General features: G+C 35.6%; 1 protein-coding gene across 1 annotated transcript; it reads left to right on the top strand.

Annotated features, from left to right (window-relative positions):
• Positions 1-842: 842 nt before the first annotated feature.
• Positions 843-14,741, top strand: LOC306873152 (adhesion G protein-coupled receptor E3-like). The gene is made up of 14 exons (XM_079422231.1): positions 843-965; positions 8,653-8,925; positions 9,006-9,037; positions 9,248-9,316; positions 10,087-10,276; positions 12,098-12,214; positions 12,404-12,585; positions 12,687-12,857; positions 12,932-13,138; positions 13,216-13,448; positions 13,617-13,683; positions 13,763-13,854; positions 13,939-14,101; positions 14,271-14,741. Exons 1-14 carry the CDS (start codon positions 929-931, stop codon positions 14,328-14,330), a joined length of 1,893 nt encoding a protein of 630 aa, XP_079278357.1. The 5' UTR covers positions 843-928; the 3' UTR covers positions 14,331-14,741.
• Positions 14,742-27,548: the final 12,807 nt, after the last annotated feature.

Raw genomic sequence — 27,548 nt, 5'->3', positions numbered from 1 at the left:
TCAGCTGGGCCTGCTTCTCCACCAGGTCGCGGATCTGCTTCTCCACGGCCTCCAGCTCCAGCTGCACCGAATGCAGCTCGAACGTGTCCTCACCTGCACTCAAAGGTAGACACAAATCCGCCATTTAAGCAAATAAGAGTGAGACAAAGGCAATGTGTGTGAATAGAGTATTAGCAGTGTAAACTAGATTAGCGGCAGGCACGCTGCCTATGCTAACGGGCTATAAGCTAATAGCAAACACGAGAAATCAAAATAAAACTAGTGATAACAAGGCGCTCCGATTGTTTTTGTTTTAGAATGCTATTGTGGATATATTCACACGTTATAAAAACGAAAAAGATAGTGTATAAAATAGTTTTAAGATAAAAAATAGACGATAAAGAATCAACTTGACAGAGCTCAAACTCAAAACACGATTACATGCAGAATCATGTGTCTGATGAAACACCGATCCTAGCATGACATTTGTTTGTGATCGGTTCAAAATCAAATAGTCCTTCACCACAAGATGAACTGTGATTTGATCCCTGACCCTGAGAGGTCAATCAGTCTTTCTCAAAATACACCCAAAACAGCGAATGTCTATTTAAATCACCAGCTCTTCTTTTCCTTTATTTAAATGAGTGAGATGTGATACTTTAGTGGAAAATGCATTTCCAACATGCTGTCAAACAATACAACCCTTTATTGGCTTGTAAAGGATGGTTGAAAGAGACTCGACGTGTTCCTGAAAGTATGTAAATGAAGTTTGACAGAAGCACAGTGGTAAAAACCACTGTTTTGTTTCTATGAGGTTTGTATTTCCTAGAGGACAAAATGCAAATGCATCTCCCTAGGAGTTTGCAGAATTGTTTAGCTTACTAAACAGCAGTTAGTTTGCTATTCAGCAGTGGACAGTGGACACTGGTTTCTTTTTAGAGGATCAACCATGCAGACTGCTTTGGACATGATCCTTCATTTGACTGGTAAGTAATCTCTCCTAGCTCATATTACACAACTGTTCATTTCAATGTTCATTTAGGGCAGTCGTGGCCTAATGCAGGGGTTCCACGACCCACCTAGACAAGTAGAATCTATTTCAAGACCCACCAACATATTTGAGATAAAAATCAATTGACATTACCATAAGCTTAATCTTAATTAAAAGCATAATATGGCATAATATTTAAGAAAAATAGCCATTTTATTTTATATTACCACTGTAAAATGTCACTACTAATATTTCAGTTTTAATTTCTTCATTTACAGACGATAATGAGTCTATGAAATATGTCCATAAAATCTCGAAATGCGCTCACTCTGCGGCTATGAACTGCAATCAGCGCTGCGAGTGTTGTTAAACTCATCGTGGGGTTCAGCGCAGAAAATGCCTTCACTTTTTTTTTTAAGCAAAGCATAAGAAGAGAAGCAGAATCTCAAACAGTTTGGAGATTAAAATAATTGTAGCAATTAGCAATACTAATCTTTTTAAACGATCCTCTTTTATTTTCAAAGTTTTCTATATAACATGGATAGCATTTGTCTCTTAAAACTAAAGGCAAACATTCATAACGAACAAATGTATTAAACAAGTTTTAATGAGATGCAAATATACAGTACCTCAGCACACGATTCTCAAACATAGTGAAGATCAACACATTTTAAATCACACTGTAAAACCCGACAAGTCACGATAACTCAGACCGTTTGAGTAAACCGATTCCCCTTGGTTTAAACTTGCAGTTAAGTAATTAAGTGATTAATTAAGTGCTGATTGAGCATTAGTGATGAACACCTGCTGTTAACAACCAGAATCACTGACAGAAAGAGAAACACAAGAACAACTAACTGAAATAAAATGCATTAAATCTCTCAAGATCTGATTAAACAACCCCACAAACAGCATCACCAGCTCCACTTATTAATAACCAGACTGAGACATCTACAGAAGATCTTATTGAGAATTAACTAAGGTTTAGATGTTGATTTATTGTTTCATTTGAAGTAACCATGTTAGAGATCAGTGTCTGCTATAGTTGGGCTCTTGATTTTTTTTCCCTCTCTGGCTGTTGTAACCATGTGTTCCTTGCGTATTTGTTACAACTCAAAAGCCCAGAGGAAATGATCAGTAGTTGGTTGTTATTTAATGATGATGATAATTATCTATTAATGAACTGATCTCAATGAGAGTGAGCATAGACTCATTGTGTGTCTAATATCTGAGTAAACGGATGTTGTATTGATTTTAGTAAAATTGATTCTAAGAGCCAGCGGTTCTGTGACAGGCAGTTAATATAAAAGACTTTCCAAATCAGTTTATCCACAAAATGTTTTAATCTATGAAAGCCTTTATACTCACACAGACATCAAGAATCAGCTAGTGAACCTCAATAATGGTGACCATTAAAAAATAAAAATAAAATAATAATCGTGCAGCAATGCATGCTGGGATGAGTTTTGTCCTATGCTAGTACCCAGCATGCATTGCAACATGATTATTATTTTATTTTTATTTTTTAATAGTCACCATTGTTGAGGTTCACAAGCTGATTCTTAATGTCTGTGTGAGGCTAGTTACTTCCATAGATTAAAACTTTTTTTGTTGGACAAGCTGTTTGGAAAGTCTTTTATATTAACTGACCATCACAAAGCCACTGGCTCTTAGAATCACTTTAACTTAAATCAATTCAATTTCCATTTAAACAGAGAATATACAGTCTATGTCTACTCTCAATGAGATCAGTTCACTAAGCGATGATTGCCATTATAAATATACAACAACCAATAACTGATAATTGTCTCTAGGCTTTTGAGCTATAACAAATATGTTCAAGAAACACTTGCTCACAACAGCCAAATAAGAAAAAATAATTCAGAAGTCAAGGGTCAAGAACCCAACTAAAGCAGACACTGATCTCTAACATGGTTACTTCAAATGAAACAATAAATCAACATCTAAACCTTAGTTAATTCTCAATAAGATCTTCTGTAGATGTCTCAGTCTGGTTATTAATAAGTGGAGCTGGTGATGCTGTTTGTGGGGTTGTTTAATCAGATCTTGAGAGATTTAATGCATTTCATTTCAGTTGATTTTATCTAAGGCTCTGGCTGAAGTTAGTTGTTGTTCTTGTGTTTCTCTTTTCTTCAGTGATTCTGTTTGTTAACAGCAGGTGTTCATCACTAATGCTCAATCAGCACTTAATTAATCACTTAATTACTTAGTGAACTCAACTGAAATAAGTTCAGAGCACTCATAATTGTTAGTTTTAAAAACTTAAACAGTTTAAGGCAATAAGTTTCCTCAAACGGTTTGAGTTAACCTAACTTGGGTTTTTAAGGCAATTATACGGTGGCCGAGAAGTGCAAAACAAATCACAATTCTGAAGACAAAATAACAAATTACAAACGCAAATGCAAATCTAAAAAACAAAATAACAATTCAGAAAACACAACGACAAACCCGAAAACAAAACAAGTCAGAAAAATAGCATGTTAAAATAGCAGGATTTTGTGCTATGTATACTACTTTTTGCAAATAGTGGCAATTATCTGCACCTCAGTATTGTAGTAAAAAAAAAAACAGTATGCAATCATAACATACTGAGTGTAAATTATAATTTTAATTCAAATTATTAAATGGATGCCACCTTATTGGTACAATAAAGCCCTCCCTACACTTACCCTAACCCTACCCGATACTTTATTTTCAACTTTTTGAAAATTTCCTTCATTTTTATTGAAAATAAATGCCTTTCCAATGCGATACGAGATTTGGAAAGGGAGAAATTTTTTTTGGCAAAAGGCGGGATCGAACCCGGGTCGATCGCGTCAAAAAACACAATGACACGCAATCTATCATCTGCGCGACTGGAGTTGATGCTTCAGCTGACTCTGATGTTCTTCTTCTGGTTCTTCCTGTACACCTTGATTGACAGATGTCTCGTCCAGTCAGCGGTGAGTAATCTATTCCCAAACCAATGGCGCTGTCTCAAACTATACCTACCTCTTCCGGTTTGTCAGATTTGTCGTTGTGTTTTCTGACTTGTTATTTTGTTTTTTAGATTTGCATTTGCGTTTGTAATTTGTTATTTTGTTTTCAGAATTGTGATTTGTTTTGCACTTCTCGGCCACCGTACAATTAGTTTACTCAAACGGTTTGAGTTGCCGTGACTTGTCGGGTATTATCTTCTTTTAGTAAACTCAACAACAGAAATAAGTTCAGAGTACTCATAACTGTTAGTTATAAAAACTTAAATGGCAATAAGTTTCATCAAACGGTTCGAGTTACTTTAACTTGTTGGGTTTTACAGTGATATGAACTCTGATCCACATGACAGCTAACTGACAGTAACAACAGCAGCAGCAACATAAATTAGGCCAGAAAAATATAAAACAATGATAATATTTTAATAATAATTAACATAAAATGTTTTCAAGCTGCAATGCATGGGAACTTGTGCAGTATTTTTCAATGTAAAATTGTTTGTTCAGATGACTCAATTTGAATAGTTGGGAGAACATTTGGATATGTTGTGAACATATATTTGAGTATCTAAGTAAGGTAAACAAAACAACTTTTGCTAACGACATGTTTAGAGTATTGTTGTTCAGTTCACACCAAAAATTAAACTGACTTCTTCTAAAAATTCTTTGTTCAGGCTACTTTTTTACATTGGTTAGTAGAACTTTTCTAATCGAGTCATCTTAAATCATTTTACATTGAACAACATTGCACAAGTTCCCAGCATGCATTGCAGCTTGAAAACATTTTATGTTCATTATTATTAAAATATTATCATTGTTTATATTTTGCTGGCCTAATTTATGTTGCTGCTGCTGTTGTTACTGTCAGTTAGCTGTCATGTGGATCAGAGTTCATATTTTTACTGATTTTAAATGTGTTGATCTTCACTATGTTTGAGAATCGTGTGCTGAGGTACTGTATATTTGCATCTCATTAAAACTTGTTTAATTTACTCATTAGTATGAATGTTTGCTTTTAGTTTTAAGAGGCAAATACTACCTATAATAAGTAGAAATCTTTGAAAATAAATCTAAAAGAGAAAGTATTGTTAAAAAAATAAAAAGAGATTAGTGTTGTTGAAAGTTTTTTGATTTCTCTGACAGATCTTTTAACACTCAATAGACTGACTTTTATTCATTAGATGAACTAAAGTTTTTAAGTTTCGGTTGCTAGTTGAGTTAACTTAAAAAGTTGAGTGTGTTAGGTTACCTTATCTTTTTGAGTTAGGTCAACTTTTTTTTTATGGTGTATGTATATATATATATATAATAATAATAATTATCTGTACTGCGTTAGGCTAACCAAGACTTGTAATTGCACTTGCACGTTGTTGCTCTTTTGTTGGTTTTGATTGCTTCTTATATCTTCATTTTTTAAGCCGCTTTGGATAAAAGCGTCTGCTAAATGACTAAATAAATAAATAAATAGGCCTACGTTTTTTTCTTTCTTAAAGTAACGACCAGCCAGCGGCAGACCGACGGATGTTTGATCAATTTAGCATTCTCAAATCTTGCCTAAAATAAGATCTATAGATATACTAAAACAGTTCAAGCATATATCAGTGTTTAAACGTTAAACCTAAGTAAATGTGCGCTGTATCAATAGTTTGTACGGAGAGTCGAAGCTAAAGTGCAGGACATGGAGGACCAGCGCAATCAATTGCATTTTTTTTTCAATAGAAACAACTTAAAATACGCTGTATTTTTTTGCTCATAAGAGTAATGCATCATTCGGAACTGTAAAGGGTCTACTTTTATTTTTGTGCACTCAAAATATCAGCAAAACGTTTGCTTTCATACAATAGAAAACAACGATGCGCTTTCTGCCCTCTCGTTTTGAACAGGAGCGCTTCACAAAAATGAACCGAAAGTCAGCAAATACATGCCTCACAGACATAAATATATCATTAGAATGCTTTAAATGACTTCTTAACGAAATAAATCAAATCGAAAACAAAAACTCTTTCATTATAATCATAATCCATGAAGATGCACTTCTCTCTAAAGGCGCATCTAATGAGGAAATGGCGAGTCAAGATCGTCATCTTCATCTTTGCGACACTGACACAGAAAACACTAGTTAATTAGTAAATAATTAAAATATTTCTAATATTTTCTTAATATTACTTTTGCTGGGGCTTTACGGCTAGCTTTATTGCGTGTATTTGAACGCAGAACTCTTCATCTGCGCTCACAGACTCTAAACACCGTCGAGCCGCTCTTGACAGTCACAGTAGCACGGACTCATGTTGTTTCCATCAGCGCGGCTATTTTTTTCATTAGGCTACTAATTGATGGATGTCTAAAATATAAGGAGAAGCCTAAAACAGGCCCGGCCCGCGTCTGAACTATGACGTGAAAATTGGCCCAAAGCCCGGCCCTAAATGAGAAGTCGGGCCCGGGCCGAAATGCAGGGCTCTAGCGTCGAGTTCAAACAGACGATAGAAATGAATGAACATAGCCTGAAACCTTTTCGCAACATTTGAATTGTCCGGTGTATGCAATCTGATGCAGAACACAGTGCAGTGAAGTCAGCGAGTTTCTTCTCATTAATAATGAGGATGAGCATTTTTAATAATGAATCATTGCTCTGAGACCCTCACTGTTATTACAACTCTTGCGCGTCCGCACTTCAAGACGCAAGGCATGTTTCCTTTGAAAAATCCCAGCCTTTGCGATTCGAAAATCTCACTGAGCAATTTCACAATTCGTAATTAATCTTTGTATATCGTCCAGCCCTAGGAACTGTGTGTGCGTCATTTAGCTGCCGCCAAGTGGCTTTGTGCGATCCACCTTGTCCCACTCTGCGACCCTGGCCTAATGGCTAGAGAGTTGGATGTGTAACTCGAAGGTCGTGGGTTCGAGTCTCAGGTCCGGCAGGGATTGTAGGTGGGGAGTGAATAACCAACACTCTCTTCACCCTCAATACCACGACTGAGGTGAGAGCCTTGAGCAAGGCACCGAACCCCCAACTGCTCTCCGGCACTGCAGCATTGACTGCCCTCTGCTCCAAGTGTATGTTCACTACTGTCTAAAGGCTTGTAGCACCCTCTGGCATGTACCCCAAGAAAAAATAGGGGCTGGGGGGTGCAGTGTTAAAAATAATTAAATGAACATTTTGTAACAGAAAATAAATAAAACTCATTTTATTAATTTGTATATTCAATTAAATTAATAGAAAAATGTAACCTAAGCCTACAAGACAATAAGCAACAGTAAAACATGAATTAAGTTGAATCAAATTGATTGTTTCAACTTAAACTGACTTAGGAAGTCGTTTGTTGCCATTACTTTTTTAATCATATTATTACGTGTAACATGTCTGTGCCATACCCAAATCAAAAATTAACGGCCATTTCTACAACCATTGCAAAGATACAGAGAAAGATTTAGAGCGTATCTCAGAAGCAACTAATCTCACATTCTCGCATCTGCAGCGAGAATGTGAGATTCTTTCCTATTCTTGGAACAAAACGAATGCTTAAGGTTGATTCAGTATTACTCTTAATGAAAAAAAGAAAAGAAAAAAAAATCTCACACACAACATCAGCAATAGTCTAGGCCAGGGATAGGCAACTTTGGTCCTGGAGGGCCACTGTCCTGCAGAGTTTAGCTCCAACCCTAATCCAACACACCTGAACCAGCTAATCAAGGTCTTCAAGATCACTAGAAAGCTACAGGCAGGTGTGTTTGATTAGGGTTGGAGCTAAACTCTGCAGGACAGTGGCCCTCCAGGACCGAAGCTGCCCGTCCCTGGTCTAGGCTACACTGTTGACTTAACTTTAAAAAATAGTCAAAAAGGAAAAAGGAAACCTGTTGCCTTAAAATTATTAAGTAAATAATAATAAAACAAAATAAGTTAAGTGAACCTGACAATCATGTTAAGGCAAGGGGTTTCCTAAATTGTTTTAAGTTAAGTCAACTTATCACTTTTTACAGTGTAATACGATGACAAAGTAGCTTATATTAAACATAAAAACAATATTAACTGAACGAATACCTGCTTTGTAACAAATAAATAAAAGGTTTTTGGATTTTCCCCTCACTTCAAACGAATGCTTTTGGCTCATTACAATGACAAATTCACTTATATTAAACTTTGAAATTTTATTAACAATATGAACAAGGGAAATATGTTTTACCCGCATTGTAACACAAATAAATAAACGGTCTTTGGATTTCCCCTTTCTTTAAAACGATCGTAAGTTTGTGGTTCACAAAACACATCAGCCATAAAATAGTATAATGGCAAATTCGCAAATTAAACATTTAACTTTTATTAACAAAATGAATAAGACAAGTCAAGTTAAGTTAAAGGTACAAAACAGATTTTAGTAGCAGTGTGCATTGTTGAGTTTACTGGTTTCAGATTTTCAGAATTATTCAGATTTTCTTGTTTGTAAATTACAGTTTTGTATTGTAAAGCTAACAGTTTTTACAGTTCTGTAAAAAAAAAAGCTTTTTCTATATTTATTATGATTATTATTTTTACAAAATTATTTTGGCAACCACAGCTGCCAAAATGATTTTTTTTAAACAATTTTTTTTTTTTTTTTTTTTTTTTAATCGTGTGTAGTAATTCTCTAATGATCAAAGACATACTGTGATGCAGAAGTGATAATGCAGTAACTGATGGATTTATCTCTCTAGCGTTGCAGCTTATGATAATCATAAGTTATGCAGTGATCACCAAATCTCAAGCACACTTGTACTGCCCTCCTTCGGCAAACACAAGCAGCTGCACAAATTCTAGTTACGTGAAGTGTCTTGGAAAAAATGTCTCTTGCGAGGCCTATTCCTGCACCCTTCAGAGTCCCAGCTGCTCCTGCATGATCGGATCCTACAACTGCAGCAGCGACTGCAGCTACGAATCTTCTCCAGACCTCTGTAGATGCAATGCAGATGCTTGCAGATGCCTGAACAGTGTGTACAGTACTGCCCTTTTGTTTCATATGCTGTTTTTATTCACAGGCATCATAATTTATTCAATTCTTTCCTTCTAGATATGTTGAACATTCAGGAGAGCGAGCAAGGGGTAAGTGGGAATGAGTTTCTAAAAGATGGTTGTTACTCTATAAATGTTATACAATCATTGTTAAAAACTAATGATTTTTCTTTCATCTTTTTAATTTATTTGTTTTTTATTTTATTATATATATATATATATATATATATATATATATATATATATATATATTTTTTTTTTTTTTTTTTTTTTTTTTTTTTTTTTTTTCTGGAGCTGCAGAAAATTGTAGAAACCATACTGAATTTTGTTGACCAGATCGCAAATATGACAGGTCTGATGTCTACGGAAGTAAGTAACGTTTCCCGTTCTTGGCCAATATAGGGGTCATTCTCAATTTATAATTTTTTTACTTTTTTTCTTTTCCCAATGTGAATTCAATTGATTTTTCTCTCATAAAAGTTGAGTTTTTTTATGTTTTGTCTTTTATATTTTATTTCGAAAAAAATATTTTCTCAAAAATACTTGTTATAACTTTGAGTAATAACCGACACAACTAAAATGAACCATACTAAATCTATTTACACTCAAATATAAATAAATAAATAACGTAATCTACATTTTCGACATGGTGGAAAGTCTCCATATGCACATTTAAACAGCCACTTCTTACTCTTAAATATTTTAAGTACTCTTGTAAGTACTTTTCTGCAAATCTTTGTATTTTTTCCAAAATAAAATATTTTAACACTAATATAAGCATTGATAATAATAATAACAAAACCCAGAGGGGCATTTTTCCTGTAGTCATTTTTCCTAAATTATTTATATATTATTTCTTATTTTGACTTTTTAGACCACAGTTCAGTCCTTGCACTAATGGTTAACCCTGGTAATAATGATAATAATAATAATAGAGTAAACTGTAAAATATTTCACACTCATTTTACAAAAAAATGTGCCTTTTACAAGTAGTTTCTTTACTATTTTCTTACAAGATTATAAAGTCAAGGGGCAGATTTGTCGTTGTATTTTGAGAATGATCCATAGATTTGGTGTTACTCTTTTTCCATAGAAATAATTTGCATTCTACAGAAGTATCTCTTTTGGTATTTGATTAGGTGGCAGAAAACTATTTGAAGATTGTTGATGGCACCCAGGTAAAAATTTCAGATTTGGTCAAAGAAGACGATAAAAGTAAACTGGTGTCATATGGAAACAGTTATCTGAACGCCTTTGAGAGCCTGGTGTCTGCACTGGTGACGCCAACAGAAACTCACAACTTGCTGAACATTAGTCTCAACAACACAGGTAAAAGACTCTGTTTGTATTTGTGTTTATGACATGTTCCGGGATCAGTTACACTGTGTGAGTCATAGTCAAATAAGTTCTTCTCGAGAAGTTTTTGCTTTTCCATTTTTTTAAAATGTTTTTCTTTCATAAGCGATTGTCCAAAAGTCAGTTTTGCTGGAATACTGTAGAACACCATTTCTGGCTCCCTAAAAATACCATTCATCTAACATTGGTTCTCATTCACTAAGCATGCATACACAGCGAAATCCCCGGTGTCAAATTAACAATGCTGGGTGTCTAAACGTGTCCACACTACAGAGGTGAGTAAAAGTAAAAGTTAAAAGGTAAAAGTCCTGCCATATGTTTATTCCACCCATGAACTCAGCAGCTGATTTCACCAGAGGAGGAACCAAGACATTCCTTTCAAGTCACACATGAGTCTCGAGACAAATCTCAAGTCTTTAAAGAGTTAAAGTTAATGAGATAATTAAGTGACTAATTCAATGATGATTGTGCATTAGTGATGCTTAGCTTAACTCTCATTAACATTTAAAAATAAACATTAAAAACTTTAAAAAAGTGCCCACTATGTGGCAATAAACAGTTGATAATGGGGGAGGGGTAAAGGTGAACGTCACTATAGAGAAAGTGAAAGTAAAAAAAAACTGATGGCTAACGATGCATTAACGGCACCTATTCTTTCTGAGACAAGGTTAAAATTAACTAAAAACAGCTAATTTACACAACATAACATAATTAAAAACATGATTTTTGAAAATGAAAAAAAAAACGGAGGTATCTGTTTTTGCAAATAAACTCTTCATATCATGTTACAGTGCTTATTGTATCCTTATAATAATGGATACAGCACTGATGTGGGCATCCTGGCGATAACATATGAAATGAAGGAAAAAAAAAACTTTGAAGTCGTCAGTAAAGACAAAAACATCGTGGATGAATGTAGGTCATTGCATATTGTAATGTAGCTCAAAAACCCTTAATTGCTACATGTACTGCGTTAGACTTCAAAGCATCTGCAAAATTATTAAATGTAAATAAAAAAATAGGAATTTATTCAAGACCTATACAGCGCATGCACGTAAAACATCCACTACGTATTGGATCTGATCCAGTATGCCATCGTGCTACAGGCTGCAGCGAGGACCTCTTGGCTGCATGGCTTCTTTTCAGCTGTAGAAAATCTGCTCTAGTCACAAACATAGGTAACAGGTTTCCAGACCCCTAGAGAGCAAACAAATAATAATAAAAATACATGCATATGTAACAGTCACTATATCTAGATTTTGTTGACTAGTGTTGATTTTGCAGTAAACAGCTAGTATGTGCTTTGTAACAATAGCTGTTCTATCCAGATCATGTTCTCTGTTCAGTTTTTGCAAAAATGAGTTGTTTTCATGCCTTTTGCAAGACATTGCAATGTTTCATGCTTTTTATCTTCTGAAAGATATTTGTCCCTCCCCAAATTACACGAGAACTGACTTGCTTAACAATGTACAACATTTTTTGGGTGAACTATCCCTTTAAGTAGGTTTTCCACTTACCTTAGAAGACCTGGCAAATTATTGAACAAACCTGTCTGAGATTGAAAGGAGTTATCTAAAACGATTTGAGAAAAACAAACAAACACATAATTCTTTGAAAAACTAAAATCCTAATTTTTATTAGACTAAAATCCTACTACTATGTCACTTGCCTAAAAATTTGGAGCCTATATATTTATATATAATGCATATATCTCATTAAAATTTGGAAAATCGCAGTTTACAGTAAAACTGCAATAAGAATTAACAAAGTCCCATATTTGTTTGTTTCTCTTAGAAGTGAGAACTCTTGCAGTTGGACCAAATGCAACTGAAAAAAAAATTCCTTCAATCAGTACGGAAAAGGCTGATATGGAGATTAACCTTTTTGAGATTGCCAAGAGCAGTCCTTCAGGTGTGTGACAAGCATGAATGTGTCCTGACTGCATATGAAAATATCCACATAAACGCTTGCTTTTTGAGAACTTAAATTTGCCGTTGTGAATGCCCAATGTTTAATTTTTGTCTGAATGATGTTAGTTACTTTGTAAACTGATGTGATTTTCTTTCACTACCTTTTGTCTCATGTTGGCCTGTAACTCAGGGTCAGCTGCTGTGGCTTTCATGAGCTACAAGATTTTGGAGAATCTACTGAAGCCAGACTTCTTCAGCACATCAAATAACACGATTAAAACCATGATGTCCACTGTGATCTCAGCTACTCTTCCCAAAACCACCAACACTACACTCACCAAACCAGTCAACTTCACCTTCAGACACATCGGAGTGAGAAATCTGTTTTTGTCCAACCTGAGCACTGATCTGAAAACATCTGAACATGTTAAATATTCTAAATATTTCCTGCATCTTTGTTCTTCTTCTTGCAGGAGTTTGATCCTAGCGGTTCTCTGTCCTGTGTGTACTGGAAAATCAGCGAGTGGATTGTAGATGGTTGTTCTGTTTTAAAGACCAACAGCAGCTACACTGTGTGTTCCTGTGTTCATCTGTCAACATTCGCTCTCATCATGCAAACCAGCCGCCCAACAGAACATTTACAGGTACAGAACATTTCTAGTGAACACTGAAGAACAGCACAGATTTGACACTCATGTACTCTGACATGTTTTCTCAGAACGACTCACTGATGAAGCTGCTGAATTTGGTGTGTGTGATCGTGGGGCTGGTGTTCTTCAGTTTGGCCCTGTTGACCTTTGCCCTTTGTCAGTGGAGTCCTGGAGTGAATAATGTAGCTCGAATCAACATCTGCATCAGTCTTCTGCTGGCTCACCTTCTGTTCCTGCTCACACAGCGGTTCCTGAGCCTCATACACCCTCTGCAGGTGAGAATGATGAAGGAGCCCTACAGCTCAGCACAGCCTCACTGAGAATCATCATAACCGTCTCTCATGGTCTCCAGGTGTTGTGTGCCGTGATCTCAGGTCTTCTGCACTTCCTCTTTCTCTCCGGCTTTGTGTGGATGTTCATTGAAGCTGTGCTGCTCTTCATCTGTGTGAAGAACCTATCACAGATCAGCTCCAAAAAGAGGGAGGTGCTAAGCAGTGGATTCCTGTGTGTGATTGGATATCTGGTTGCTCTGGTTGTGGTGTGTGTGTCTGTCGGTCTGGTTCCTGAAGGATACGGCAGCGAACAGTGAGTTGATGTTGTTTTTAAGGTCATTTGTTTAGAAAGAAGTAAATTGCTCAGGGCAGGTTTCTGCTATATGATAAAATTAAGTTTTTGGCACGCTATATTAAAGGCATGCACATCTGAAATAGCATTATTTAATTATTCAGTTATTATTTGTTTTCCTCTGAACAGTTGCTGGATTAAACGTGATAAAGGTTTTATCTGGAGTTTTCTGGGTCCTGTTTGTGCCATTCTAGCAGTAAGTTCTGAATATAAACATTTTTCACATGGGCTGTTGAAGCCAAAAATGAATTTGATAATTTTTTCTTTTTCTGCAGTTAAACACAATTCTCTTCATCAAGATCGTCATCAGTCTGAACTCAACTCTCAAAAAACTGAATGCTGAGGTTTCACAGATGAAACAAACCAAGTAACAAACAATATGATCAAAACACTGTATAAATCAAGAACATATAGTCAATGAAGACACATTAACTCTCTCGTTTCTCTGTAGGATTATGGTGTTTAAAACACTGGCTCAGTGTGTGGTTTTTGGTTGCCCCTGGATTCTGGGTTTCTTCACTAATGGCAGTAAGGAGCTGGAGATCCTCTTCCTGATCTTGAACTCCCAGCAGGGCACCTTCATCTTCCTCATCTACTGTGTCCTCAATCATGAGGTCAGACTTTTTTCCATCCTACTCTGTAAATAAACTAAACAATCTCCAGTGGCAGTACAGTAGTTTCTTACCTGTTATTTAAAATCAAACTCCATTGTGGTTCATGAGTTTTAGAGGTTAAATAGATCTCATGAAGTCACTCAGCTCCTCTCGTCTCATTCATGTCCAGGTCAGGCAGCAGTACAGGAAGTTCTTCAAATGTCTTTGCTGTGGACGCAAAAAACACTGAGAACTACAGCATCATGTTAAGGAAGTAAAAAGTACTGCTAACGTGCCATTATTATACAGATGATGTCATTCTTACAGTAAAATCAATGTTTTAGATGTTAACTAATCTTTATTTGACCCTCTAACTCTAGCACTCTCTATTCTAATTCTATTTTATCTATCTGTCTTCTTTTTATATAAAAAAAAACACATATTTGACCCTCTATCAATTGCATATTTGTTCTCTAACTGCTAGCATTTCTTGAAAAACTAACAATAGCTTTCTTGTTTCTATTCTATCTACTTGTTTCCTTATAAAACAAACAAACAAACAACAACAAAAAAACACTAGGTTTCTTTTTTTATATATATTCTATCCACTCGTTTTCACTCGTTCTTGTAATGTTAAAATAAAATTTTCTTGGAAAGTTGGAATGTTATTTTGATGTTATTTGTACACAATTAAGGTTCTCATAATGGTTAAAGAAAATGTCATTGCACTGTAAAACCCAACAAGTTATGGTAACTCAAACCATTTGAGTAAACCAATCCCCTTGGCTTAAACCATGTAAGTGTTAAAACTTGCAGTTAAGTACTTAAGCGATTAATTAAGTGCTGATTGAGCATTAGTGATGAACAGCAGCTGTTAACAACCAGAATCACTGAAGAAAAGAGAAACACAAGAACTACTACAACTGACTTCAGCCACAGCCTTAGATAAAATCAGCTGAAATAAAAGACATTAAATCTCTCAAGATCTGATTAAACAACCCCACAAACCACATCACCAGCTCCACTTATTAATAACCAGACTGAGACATCTACAGAAGATCTTATTGAGAATTAACTAAGGTTTAGATGTTGATTTATTGTTTCATTTGAAGTAACCATGTTAGAGATCAGTGTCTGCTTTAGTTGCGCTCTTGAACCTTGACTTATAGGTTAGTATTTTTTTTCTCTGGCTGTTGTAGTCATGTATTCCTTGCACATATTTGTTATAACTCAAAAGCCTAGAGAAAACGATCAGTTATTGGTTGTTACATATTTATAATGACAATCATCTATTAGTGAAATGATTTAATTGAGAGTGAACATAAACTCATTGTGTGTCTAATGTTTAATTAAATGGATGTTGTATTGATTATAGTGAAAGTGATTCTAAGAGCCAGTGGCTCTGTGACAGTCAGTTAAAATAAAGTTTGTCCACAAAAAGATTTCATCTACAGTTGCACTTAGACTCACACAGACATCAAGAATCAGCTTATGAACCTCAACAATTGTGACCATTAAAAAAAAATGAAAATCATGCTGCAATGCATGCTGGGTACCAGCATAGTACAAAACTCATCCAAGGCTCCCAGCATGCATTGCTGCATAATTTTTTTAATTCATTTTTTAATGGTCACCATTGTTGAGGTTCATAAACCCCACAAAAATTGTTCTTAATGCATAAAAAATTGGGACATTTCCAACGTGTACAAAACATTCCGAAATAATGTTTTCATAACGTTTTCAAAATGGTAAGATGGAATGTTCCTGTAACGTTTGCAGAAACCCCACAAAAATGTTGTTAATACATAAAAAAAACTAGACGTTTTCAATGTGTACAAAACCTTCCGAAATAATGCTTTCTTAATTTAATGGGAATGTTAGCAAAATGTTCTGACAACTGGTTTTTGTTAGCTGGGTTGTTGCTCTGTTGTTGGTTTTGATTGCTTCTAATGTCCTCATTCGTAAGTCCATTTGGATAAAAGCATCTGCTAAATGGCTAAATGTAAAATGTAACTGTAGTTTCAGCTCCTATCTGTAAAGACTTTTGATATTACAGTTGTAAATACAGAATATATCAATATTTTGTCAACATAATTGGTGGTGAGAGAAAGGCACATTTTTTTACAGAGAATCTACAAAATGTTCTGCTAAATGCTGGCAAATTGAAAAGCCTTCCTGAAAACAGTTTCATGTATGCATGGTGAAGGAAAATAACATGACTTACTCTTGACAGTTTAAGTTAAGTTTTTAAATGAGCCTTGTGTCAAATGTAAAATAATGTTAATACATGTATTCATCTTGCACACTTATATTTTTGTTTGTGGTTATAATATTATTTTTTTCTATTACTTTAAATGTCCATCTGGCAAAATACAGTATACTTTCAGAATGGAGTGGTTTTACAGGTTTGACAGGTATAGTGTATTTACCTTTGTAAATAAACTATTAAAATAAAGGAACAGCTGATGTGTCAAATTCAAAGTGAATCTGTGTTGTCATATGGCTTTTATTTTTGCATTAAAACACATGAATGATGATTGATATTTCATTTCACACAGGTTTTCATTATTTTAATGCATTTTATTACAAAGTTTTGTCTTTACAAAGAGTGTGACAATAACTGTAGCTTATCTGTGAACATGTTTCATTCCACGGAAGACTAAAACAAGCTCCATATCATTAGACTGATTCTAATTTGAGAGGAATATCCTAATTTAAAATATATCTTCTGCAATATAACTGTATTTAGAATGTAACTATCACATGTAGTTTTGGTTTCAGTTCCAGTTTCATGGACTTCTAGTTTGTTTGTCTTTGTTTCCTGTTTTTTTCATTGGTTGTCATGATTGTTCATTGATTTCACACACCTGTTCATCACTTTTTCATTAGTTCCCTATCAATACCTCACTTGTACTGCGTCTGCTAAGACACTATGGGGGAAACTCCTTTTTCTCCGATAACTGAAGCCTTTTTCAATAACCTATGGCGACGAAGCCCGCCAGAGCCTGCTAAAATAGGTGAGGCTATCTGGCTATATAAGCGGCCACTTCCACATCGGTCAAGCGAATGAGAGATTTGCAGGCTTCAGTTATTGGAGAAAAAGGAGTTTTCCCCATAGTGTCTCAGCAGACGCAGTACTCATTCCCGTATCTCAGGGAACTGAGGTCACGTTAGTAACCGAGTACATTCTCTGTGTATTCCATTCATTGTCTGGTGTTGTTTGTGCCCTGCACAGTGTCATTGACCTTTGTACATGGAGATCCCTCATTTATTTTGTTTTAATAAAGTTATGCTGCTCACCTTGTCTTCATCCATAGCCTGAACACTACAAAACACCAGACAGTAAGGATAATGGATTGTGCAACAGAATTTGTCGCCCTCTCCCGTGAAAGGCTTCCTACATTGGATTATGCTACTCACTAATGTCAGATTGCCTGGCACTCAGTTTCATAAAAAGCTTCATAACAAAACAAAACGAAACAAAATAAATAACATTTTGAACAAAAAGCTGAGAAAATCATTTTTTGTTGTTGTTGTTGTTTTTCTTTGGTCAAAGAATTAGAACAATAATTAGAATTAGAACAATAATTAGAACAATAATCAAAGCATACATGAAGTACAAAGAGTCCACAAACATGCCCAGTTCTGATTTATATGCCGTCAAATGATTGATAATCATGTCATTTTACACATGCATCTGCTTACTTATGCTATCACTTGCTTCTGCTGGAAATGCCTGACGTGATGAATGTAAACTGGAGCAAAGCCATTCTCCGTTGTCTGCAATAAGGATGTCATAAGAACCAGTACTTAGCTACCAAGTTGGTAGCAACATTGCCTGATGGTACTTGTTTTTCTACAGTAGCGTAAGTACCAAAGATAGTGAGGCTGCAATTCCTCCAGAACTGATGGGGGCAGCACATATGCCAATAAGTTTGCCAGTCAGTCCTCAAAGTGTAGAGAGCAAGAAAAACGCCTACATGCATAAATAAATAAGTGACTAATTAAATGATGATTGTGCATTAGTGATGAACACCTGCTGTTAATGAGAATCACAGAGGATCAGATGTTGATGTTTTATTGGTTAAAATGATGTCACCATCATGGAGATCAGTGTTTGCTTTAGTTGGGCTCTTGACCCTTGAATTCCTGCATTAGAACTTTCTCTGAGACATTGCATGTGGTGTTGTAAAGCAGAGAGGTCAGTGACATGTAGAGAGCAGCTATTAATTGTTTTTATATGATGAGGCTATCATCATGTGCTGCCCTGGTTACAATCAAAAGAACTCTTATTTAATTCGTATGTTAATACTTTCTTTATTTTTTTTTTTTTTTTAAATCAACCCGGTGAAACCACAGCATGCAAACATAGAGTTGCTCTAATAGGTATAGTGAATTAATTTCAAACCTATGTAATGCATATGAAAGAATTTACTCCAGTACTGTTTAGACACATACAGACATCAAGAACCAGCATATGAATCTGAACTACAGTGACAATCAACAAAATGTTTCATGCTGCAATGTATGCTGGGTAACACCATAGTTAAAACTCCCATCATGCACTGCAGAATGAACAATTATTGTCACCATTGTTGAGTACCATATGATAAGTGTTCACGTGTAAATGCCTGAACAAATCATTTTTTTTTCTTCTCTAATATTGAAGCGTTGCGGTGACGTTTGTTTCATAGCACTTTTTTTTTTTGTTCTTTGCAGTTCCGTAGTATCTGAATGTCAGTCAATAAACCAAAAAGAGAGACCCTGATGTTCATTCATCATGAGTTACAAGCAGAAAGTGCAAGTTAAGGTTTAATTCAGCAATGCATAAATGTTTGCAGTGAAACAATATTGCAACTCCTCAGAAGCAAATTACTTTGAGTTGGTAAAAGGGTCAAGATACCAATTAAAGCAAACCTTAGCCTGATTTGGACAGTAATTGTTTCTCAGGGGGACGTAAGTTATTTTCACCAGGGGGTAGTTGGTGATTTTAATGCCGTCCGAATCCAGGATCTCAGTGTTTTTCTTTTACCACCCCCGTAAAAATCCCCGGCCGAATTACCTACTGTTTTTTGACAAACACCAAGGTCGTGCGGTAATTTAATTGCCATCCGAATCCACATATCTGAGTTTACGAGAAGAAATCGATTCAAAATTCAGCATTTAAACCCTTTTTGAGCATTCCTGAACACCGTACGGTAATTGTTGTACTTCGGTGTAATTTGCATACATATTTATTTCTGAAATGCTGGAAAGTAGGCTATTTAAAAGAACAATACTTCATAATTGCTCCACCACAGCAAGTGAGAGCAGAAAGGGAAGAAAAGCATGTAAACATTCGAAATGGGTCTTTATTATGGCAGCAGCAGGTATGTAATACAATTTTAAAATGTGTATTATATATCGCGTGTAATTATATACAACTAGCGCGTATTTTCCTATTTTTAAACAGGAGATTTAAATAATCAAATAATAAATAAGATTATACATTATAAAATATGCTTGGGATAATAAGAATACATTTTACATAAGTATTTTAAAATACATTTTACACAATAATAAGAATACATTTGTAAATAAAATGAATTTTATTTACAGCACTCAATGATGTGACTGGCCACGTGAGCAGCGCGTTTCCGGGTTCGTAGGATCACAGAACTCACTCCTCCACTGTGAATAAATTACATAAGTTTTATCACTGAGATGATATGTAAATTAATTTTTACAGACATCCATACGAGAAACAATTGCCATCCGAATCGTGCTATTCTGTTATTTCTTTTCTTTTCGGTTGAATTCCACCAAAGGCTGTGGCTGAAGTCAGATGTAGTTCTTGTGATTCTCTTTTCTTCAGTGATGTTGATTGTTAACAGCAGGTGTTCATCACTAATGCACAATCATCATTTAATTAGTCACTTAATTATCTCATTAACTTTAACTCTTTGAGGACTTGGGATAGGACTTGAAGACTTGCTTGTGATTTGAAACTCCCTCTGCTATACATGGAAAATGGCAAGGAGTTCAGCTATGCCCCAATTCGTTGGCAAGAAAGGTGCAGAGATTTGAATATGGAAGTACTTTGGATTGAAGGTGTATTATTGATGCTCTTAAGCTAGTCTTAAGCCAGTTTGCAAACAATGCCATCATGCTTTTCAAACCAAGGGAAGTAACGCTTCAAATTTGGCGAAGCACCTAAAAGACAGGCATCCCAATCTTTTCAAAGAATTCAAGGTGAGTATCGATTCATATTAACATCATATACAAACTGTAAAACTTTGATCTATAGCCTGAAACACAGCCTATACGTTATCATTTTGGATATCGTATACGTTATTATTCCTCCCTCCCACGGCTCCACCTGGGATCTTCGTCTTTCTGGCCCCATCGGGCTCCCTCATTCCTCTTCTCCACCTTGGTCAATCATTGCGCTACCTCCGCCACAGACTTTATGGCCTTCAACTGCGCCTTGTTCCTCCACTCCTTTGGCTCCATCTGGCTCCTCCTTCCCCGGCTCCATCTGGCTCCTCCTCCTGGCTGCGTCCGAAATCGCATACTACTTGTGTAGGTACTACATTTGAATTCAAACGTACTTCTCGACCGCTAAAACAGTACGTTCTATATAGTATGAATGAGGGTAGTATGAATGGAATTCGGACGTACTACATCCGCCATGTTCATGTTGTCATGTGTCATGCGTCGTCACAACAGCGCGAAAATTTAAAGAGCCCACTCTTCAGCAATGTTGCTCATAATTCTTACCGCTTTCATCGCCGTTTTAACGTTGATTGGATCAACAGCTCAGAGGAGGCATAGGTCAGCTTCTCGCAGATCATGCCTTCGTCCACAGCTTATAAAATATTTATCAAATAATGCAAGTATAATCGCCAATTTAGCTTGCAAGTTTTACCTCAGAATAAAAAGACACGTCTATGAACACCGTGACAAAGGCTGATTTGGAGCAATGAAATAAAGTAATTTATTGTTATGAATGAATACATATAAAAATACACAGGACAAACAAAAGACACATGAATCAATGAATAAACTTGAATGAATACATGCATATATAGAGAGAGAGAATGAATAGAAACAAAAACCTTTTACAGCCGATTCACGAAGTAATCTCATCGATTTACAACGTTTAAACTTTAATAAATCAGCAGTTTACTTTGATTATTTTAAACAAGTGCAATTTAACCACAATGAACAATGTTTTTCCTTGAGGTACTTGCACTTGAAAACAGCCGCGTCGCCGCTTTCCGCCATTTTTCGAATATGACGCCTCCTCTCCCGTGGCCTCATGGGATAGTAAAGTGTCCATCGTATGCCTACTACAGAATTCGGGCGGAAGTAGTAGGTCATCCGGGTAATTCTCGCCTACTGTTTTTCGAATACTATGAATTCGGACATACTACTCGCCTCGCATACTGTTTTTCGCATACTATATAGTAGGGAAGTATGCGATTTCGGACGCAGCCATTGTGTTACGTTTAGAGCGGGTTTTGCCTAGTTTAATTCATATGGATCAAACTGGATTTATTGAAAATAGATCCTCCTTCGATAATATACGGAGGTTAATGTATATTATTTACTCGGCAAAACAAATGGATTCTCCGGTGATTGCTCTTTCTTTAGATACAGAAAAAGTTTTCAACCAAGTAGAATGGCCTTATTTAATAGCTGTTTTGCATAAAATTAATTTCGGTCCAAAATTTATTGATATGATTCGAATGTTGTATGGAAATCCATCGGCAACCGTACGTACTAACTCTGATCTTCACACTTTAATTTATCAAGAGGAACCAGACAGGAATGTCCTCTATCTCTACTACTTTTTGCGTTAGCAGTGGAACCCATAGCCGTAGCAATACGGGCAAACGAATCAATCTCTGGGCTAGAGATAGGAGGCTATGTACACAAAATATCATTGTACGCGGATGATGTAATGTTATATTTAACTAATCCTAAATCATCTCTGCCTACTCTATCTCAATTGTTGGAAAACTTTAGAGACATATCTGGTTATAAAATTAATATTAATAAAAGTGTTATGATGCCACTGAACTTGGCGGCGGAGAAAATGCCCTTAAATAACATCCCTTTTCTATGGAATTCAGAGAAGATTATTTATTTAGGATTAAATATTCCTTCAAAGTTGGAAGAGACATATTCTTTGAATTATTCCCCATTACTCGAAAAGGTAATGAGAGATTTGGAAAGATGGATCTCTCTACCGTTATCATTAATTGGCAGGATAAATTGTATAAAAATGAACATTCTTCCTAAATTTTATATTTATTTCAAACTCTTCCCATTTCTATTCCACAAAAGTTTTTTAATAATCTCAATAGCTTGAAGAGAGCAGTCCATTGCTGCTCACCACGGAATTTGACTGAAATTGAGCAATTCTGCAAGGATGAATGGGCAAATATTCTCCAGTCTAGGTGTGCAAAGCTAGTACAGACATATCCAAACAGATTAATGGCTGTAATTAAAGCAAAAGGTGTCCCTACACATACAAAATGAAGGGACAGAGGATTTTTCCTACTTATTCTAGTTTTTCTATAGGCACTGTGTATCTGTTAAATAACCAGATAATCAGATAACAAGGTCTTTGCACATTTTCTATTTACAACATGAGGAGATGATTAAGGTTAGAGGCATGGATGAGAATTAAAATGTCCCTGTTATTGAGAAAGGTAAAAATGATTGATTAAAACAGCTGCAAATGTGGGTTAAACATTGCAAAATCCAATCAAATTTAAAAAATAAATAAATAAAAAATTACACATTGTGGAAAGTTTGAAGATACACTGCCAAGAAACTGGAAATGTGAGCTGATGTAATTTGTATTTGTATTTGAATTTGAGAAGGAAACGGTGTCAAATTTCCTTAACAGGGTGATGGACTGATAACTTCTCTATAAACATCTGAACGCAAATTTTTTAACAGTAATTTGTGACGGCGAGGATCACTGTATCACCTCACATCAGGTAATATTTTCTTTCTGATCAATAATTCTCATCAGTGTGTCTAAATCAAACATGTGTGATAGTTACAGTTGAGTAATTTGGGCTTTGACTTTTGACCTTTCAGTAAGTCCTTAAACATTTTATGGATGTATAAGTCTTTATGAATTACTCCAGATCACCTGTAGATCTACACCAGTTTTCAGGTGTGATGTTTTTTGGGAAACAGTTTGTGATTCTAAGATGATTCTTAGATGATTTCTGGGAAAACACTTCTTTAAGAGCATAATTTCATCATTTATTACATTATGCTTTGACAATAAGTGTTTAAAACTCTCCTGAATTTTGACTCTTGTACATGCAAATTTATAAATGCCGTGGATTATTTTTCATGTGCGTTTAAAACGAAGAGGAAACAAACCTTTGTTAGTCATGAGTCAGAACCAAATCTAATTAGTTTTTCCTGTAACTGTTAGGGCAATTCATCCTCTGAACTGGTTTGTGGATAAAGAGAAATACACCAAACTGATAATGGCTACATTTCATAAAGGTGAGTATTTTTCTTGTCTTTAAAGGTTGGTTGTCATTGACCTAAAAAGCTTTATTACATGAACTGTGGTCATAATGATGACTGTAGTGCTCACAAACTCAATCCAAACATTTTCAGTTGTTTTAAATGGATTTTTCTTCATGTTTCAGCTTTTATAAAAACACAGCCTATCATCGCTTTTATTATGTGTAAGTTATTTTGCTTTTGTATCTGTACACTGATAAAACCTGTAGAATTCCTGAATCAATGGGTCACATGTATTCATTTATATTGATGAAACTACAGTGTGATTGATTTATCTTTGGAGAGCAGATACTCAACAATGACCACTTCTTTCATTCAGATGGCTGATCTGTGGCATTAATGTGGTGGTCAGAGTTGAAGTTTAATTGTTCACCCTCATGTCACTACAACCCCATTAGACTGAAAAGATGGCTCAGGATAACAGCAAATTCTAGGATAGACAGATAATTATTCTGTATTTTATGAAAGAAAACGTTATGGTTTGGAATGGCATGATGAGTAAATTGCAATTTTAAATTTTGTGTTAACTGGAACTTTAATAAGTTTGCATTTCTTTGTTTATTTGGCCAGCTGCTTTCATTGTGGCCTTTGAATGTTGTTGATTAATTTGTGGTCATCAATATTTTTCAGATGGCTTGACACTTAACTTGTCATTCAAAACTGTCACACTGGCGACAACTACAGTTGGTAATGTACTCTGCTGCTGACTGGTGTTTGGTCTGGATATGCATGTCTGTAGCTTTTAATTGAACTGAATAGCACTGATCACAAATCCTACCAATTCACATGCAGCAAGCTTCAGTTTTTGAGTCCTTTTCTTTGTACTTTTAACTTTTAACAGACTTACAGCAATTACAGCAATCTTATAACATTGTTACAAATGCGGCATGGATCTAATAAACTTGGGTACAACATGTGGACTATACAATGATGACACCTAGGGCTATGACGCACACTACTATAGAAGAATAAAACGTCATCGCTAGTGGTAAACAAACACAGCATGACGAATCACCATTTAGCAGTTGTACTTTTTATGTGTGCTTCAATAGGAGAAGGGAAAAGAGTTTGAGGTAAGCAGTTTTAAGATTGTTGAACAACACGCCATGTTGCATTTTTAATGGTCTGGTCAGTAGACGTAGGTAGTAGCAAACACACTCTTCGATGATCATGCTGAATTCCTGACACTGAAAATTACTGCAGGCTTTCTTTGGTCGCAAGACCATGACAACAGATGTCTTTGAACCTCTCATTGTGATCAATGCTATTCAGTAAATTGATCCGAGTCAGTGGGTAAGATGCACCATCTGGGTGTAAACTGACCATCTAACCACATCTGTTTAATTTTACTAATACTATTTACAGACAAGCAGAATAGGCCAGAATATGAATGCAACGTGCTAATGCCCGTTAAGACTTTTCTCTTCCTATTGGATGAAAACAGTGAAAAAAAAGACTCAATCTGTTATACAGTATATTAATAAAATATGTGACACACAGGAAAGCAGATGAATATGATTGGAACTCGCAAAGTTTCATGTGTTTTTTTCCTGGTAGATCAAAAACATTATAAATAAAACTCTTAACATGACTTGGCATGTTGCTTTCCTGTAGTATATATTTTAAATTATTTATAAAATTTGGGCTCCTTATATTAAGCCACGTTAAGTGCGGTTATCTATGGGGAAAAAAGCTTGTCGATGGGGTGGGATAATTTACCCACTGACTCATCTTACCCCACTCTCCCCAGTATATGAATAACTGTTTAATACTCCTTTTCTTTACTTTCATTTCTTTCTAACCCACCAGTAGCTTCTGTTTTTCGTCCTTCTTTTTTCATCTTCTGCCTTCTTTTCCAACCACTCACAATCTTCAATACATAGATGAGGGCGGGTCTTAAGACATTTTAAGCCAATGAGAATGAAACAGCCTAACGTGATACTTAAAACCACACCTTCCACATGTAGGCCTACATTACAATGACATTTTAGGAATGAAATATTATGTGGCCTTAACTAGGGATGGGTATCGTTAAGGTTTTAACGGTATTACTACTCTTATCGATACTGCTTATCGATCCGGTACTTTAACGGTATTCTTATTGGTACTTTTTGTTTTACTTTGTTTCTTTGTTCATATTCTTACAGTATCTTATCTTATGTATATAAAACACTAAAAATGCCTGCACTTCATCAATTTGTAAATGCACCAGTGTGCAGGTATTTTTAGTGTTTTATATACATAAGATACAGTAACAACATGAACAAAGAAACAAAGTAAAACAAACTGACAAATACAATAAAACAAACACACAAACGAAATGAAATAAACAGTGCTTTCATTTTTCCATTAAGGTCTACTAATATTAATGTTCAGGTAAGTAATAGTTACAAAAGTAATCAAATGTAAATGAGCACTGCATAGTTTTCACTGTATGTACTGATAGATTTATGTTTATTAAAGCTATAACGTTGTTCAGATTAAGAGCTGTGGGTGATTTTCTCTTTGCATTTTGTTCTTTGATTAACATTGATGGCTCAAGCTCCAGTCTGACACTTTAAGACAATATACTGACACGCATCGGATTTTCTCCCAACTGTTCTCGTCCACTTAAAACAAAAGTGAAGACTCTCATAACCGGCCATTTTGACACATTGTGTGTGTATTTTTTGGCATATTTTTGTGTGTTATTTCGACGCGCCCGAAGCTCAAAGTGTACTTTGCTTGTCCGTTTTGGAGCACGCCGCCGCGCAGGCACACACGCGCGCACACATTTCAGCCTGGGGAACAGCAGATTGTACTTTCAACGTTTTACTATCAAATATGTCCTGCAATGTAGCAACAGTAAAGACGGCATTTTATAACAATCACTGATTGAGCTGATTCAGATGTTAAGTTTTGGTTCGGAGGAACGAATCCGCGCCGCTATGAAGGGAAGGGAGTTGTGCTAGAAGAAATGCGGCTATAATCCTTGGAAGCCAAAATCGAAAAAAAATTAAAATACTTAGCTTAATATAACAGCCACAGGCCTAAAGTGTTAGCAGATGTTTGAATAGTTGGTTCTCTCCTCTATCACAATTAAACGGGACTTTCATGTTGCGTGTGCTGAAGCTCATCCGCGTGAGCGCGATCTGGCTTCTGAATTGCGCATAGCAAAAATGCATCATAGACAAATGTTTGAATATTATTGCACATAAAAACAGCTGGCGACATTATATATAGAGAGAGAGAGAGAGAGCAACAATAAATGTATGTGTGTTTTCTTAATTTCTCCAATACCGACAGAAGTACCGATAACGTCAGAGCTTATCGATACTCCGGTCTTTCATAATTTAGCCCCGAGACCGATTTAATACCGAGTTTCGGTACCCATCCCTAGCCTTAACTACTATTTACTTACATCAAAAAATAAGTATAATATACTTGTTGCATTCATAATGTATTGCAAAACACTTTTGCTGCTATTGAGGTGGGATTCGGTTAAAGTTTGGTGGTATGTAGGATTAATGGTGGGTTAAGGTGTAAGGCAGTGGTCTCAAACTCAATTCCTGGAGGGCCACAACTCTGCAGAGTTTAGCTCCATCTAGCCCCAACTCACACCTTGTAACTTACAACCATGTCAGATGCAGCTTATGTTCCACCTTTTAAGTGTAAAGATGGCTTTTATTGGTGATAAAATTTCACTGGTGACAGTCTATAGTATTCTGATAGATTGAAGTAGCTAGTTAAGTTTGACATAAAAGGTAATTATATAAAATAAAAAACTTACTTGTAAGTTCCTAGTGATCATGAAGAGCTTGATTAACTGGATCAGGTGTTTGATTAGGGTTTGAGCTAAACTGTGCAGAGCTGTGACCATCCAGGAACTGAGTTTGACAGTGTAGCTATAAATGTAATTACAGAAATTAATTACAGATATAATTAT

This window comes from Barbus barbus (genome assembly GCF_936440315.1).
Source record: "Barbus barbus genome assembly, chromosome: 7".
NCBI classification, from domain to species: Eukaryota; Metazoa; Chordata; class Actinopteri; order Cypriniformes; family Cyprinidae; genus Barbus; species Barbus barbus.
Note: the sequence above shows the minus strand (reverse complement) of the source record. Positions and strands in the feature narration are given on the sequence as shown.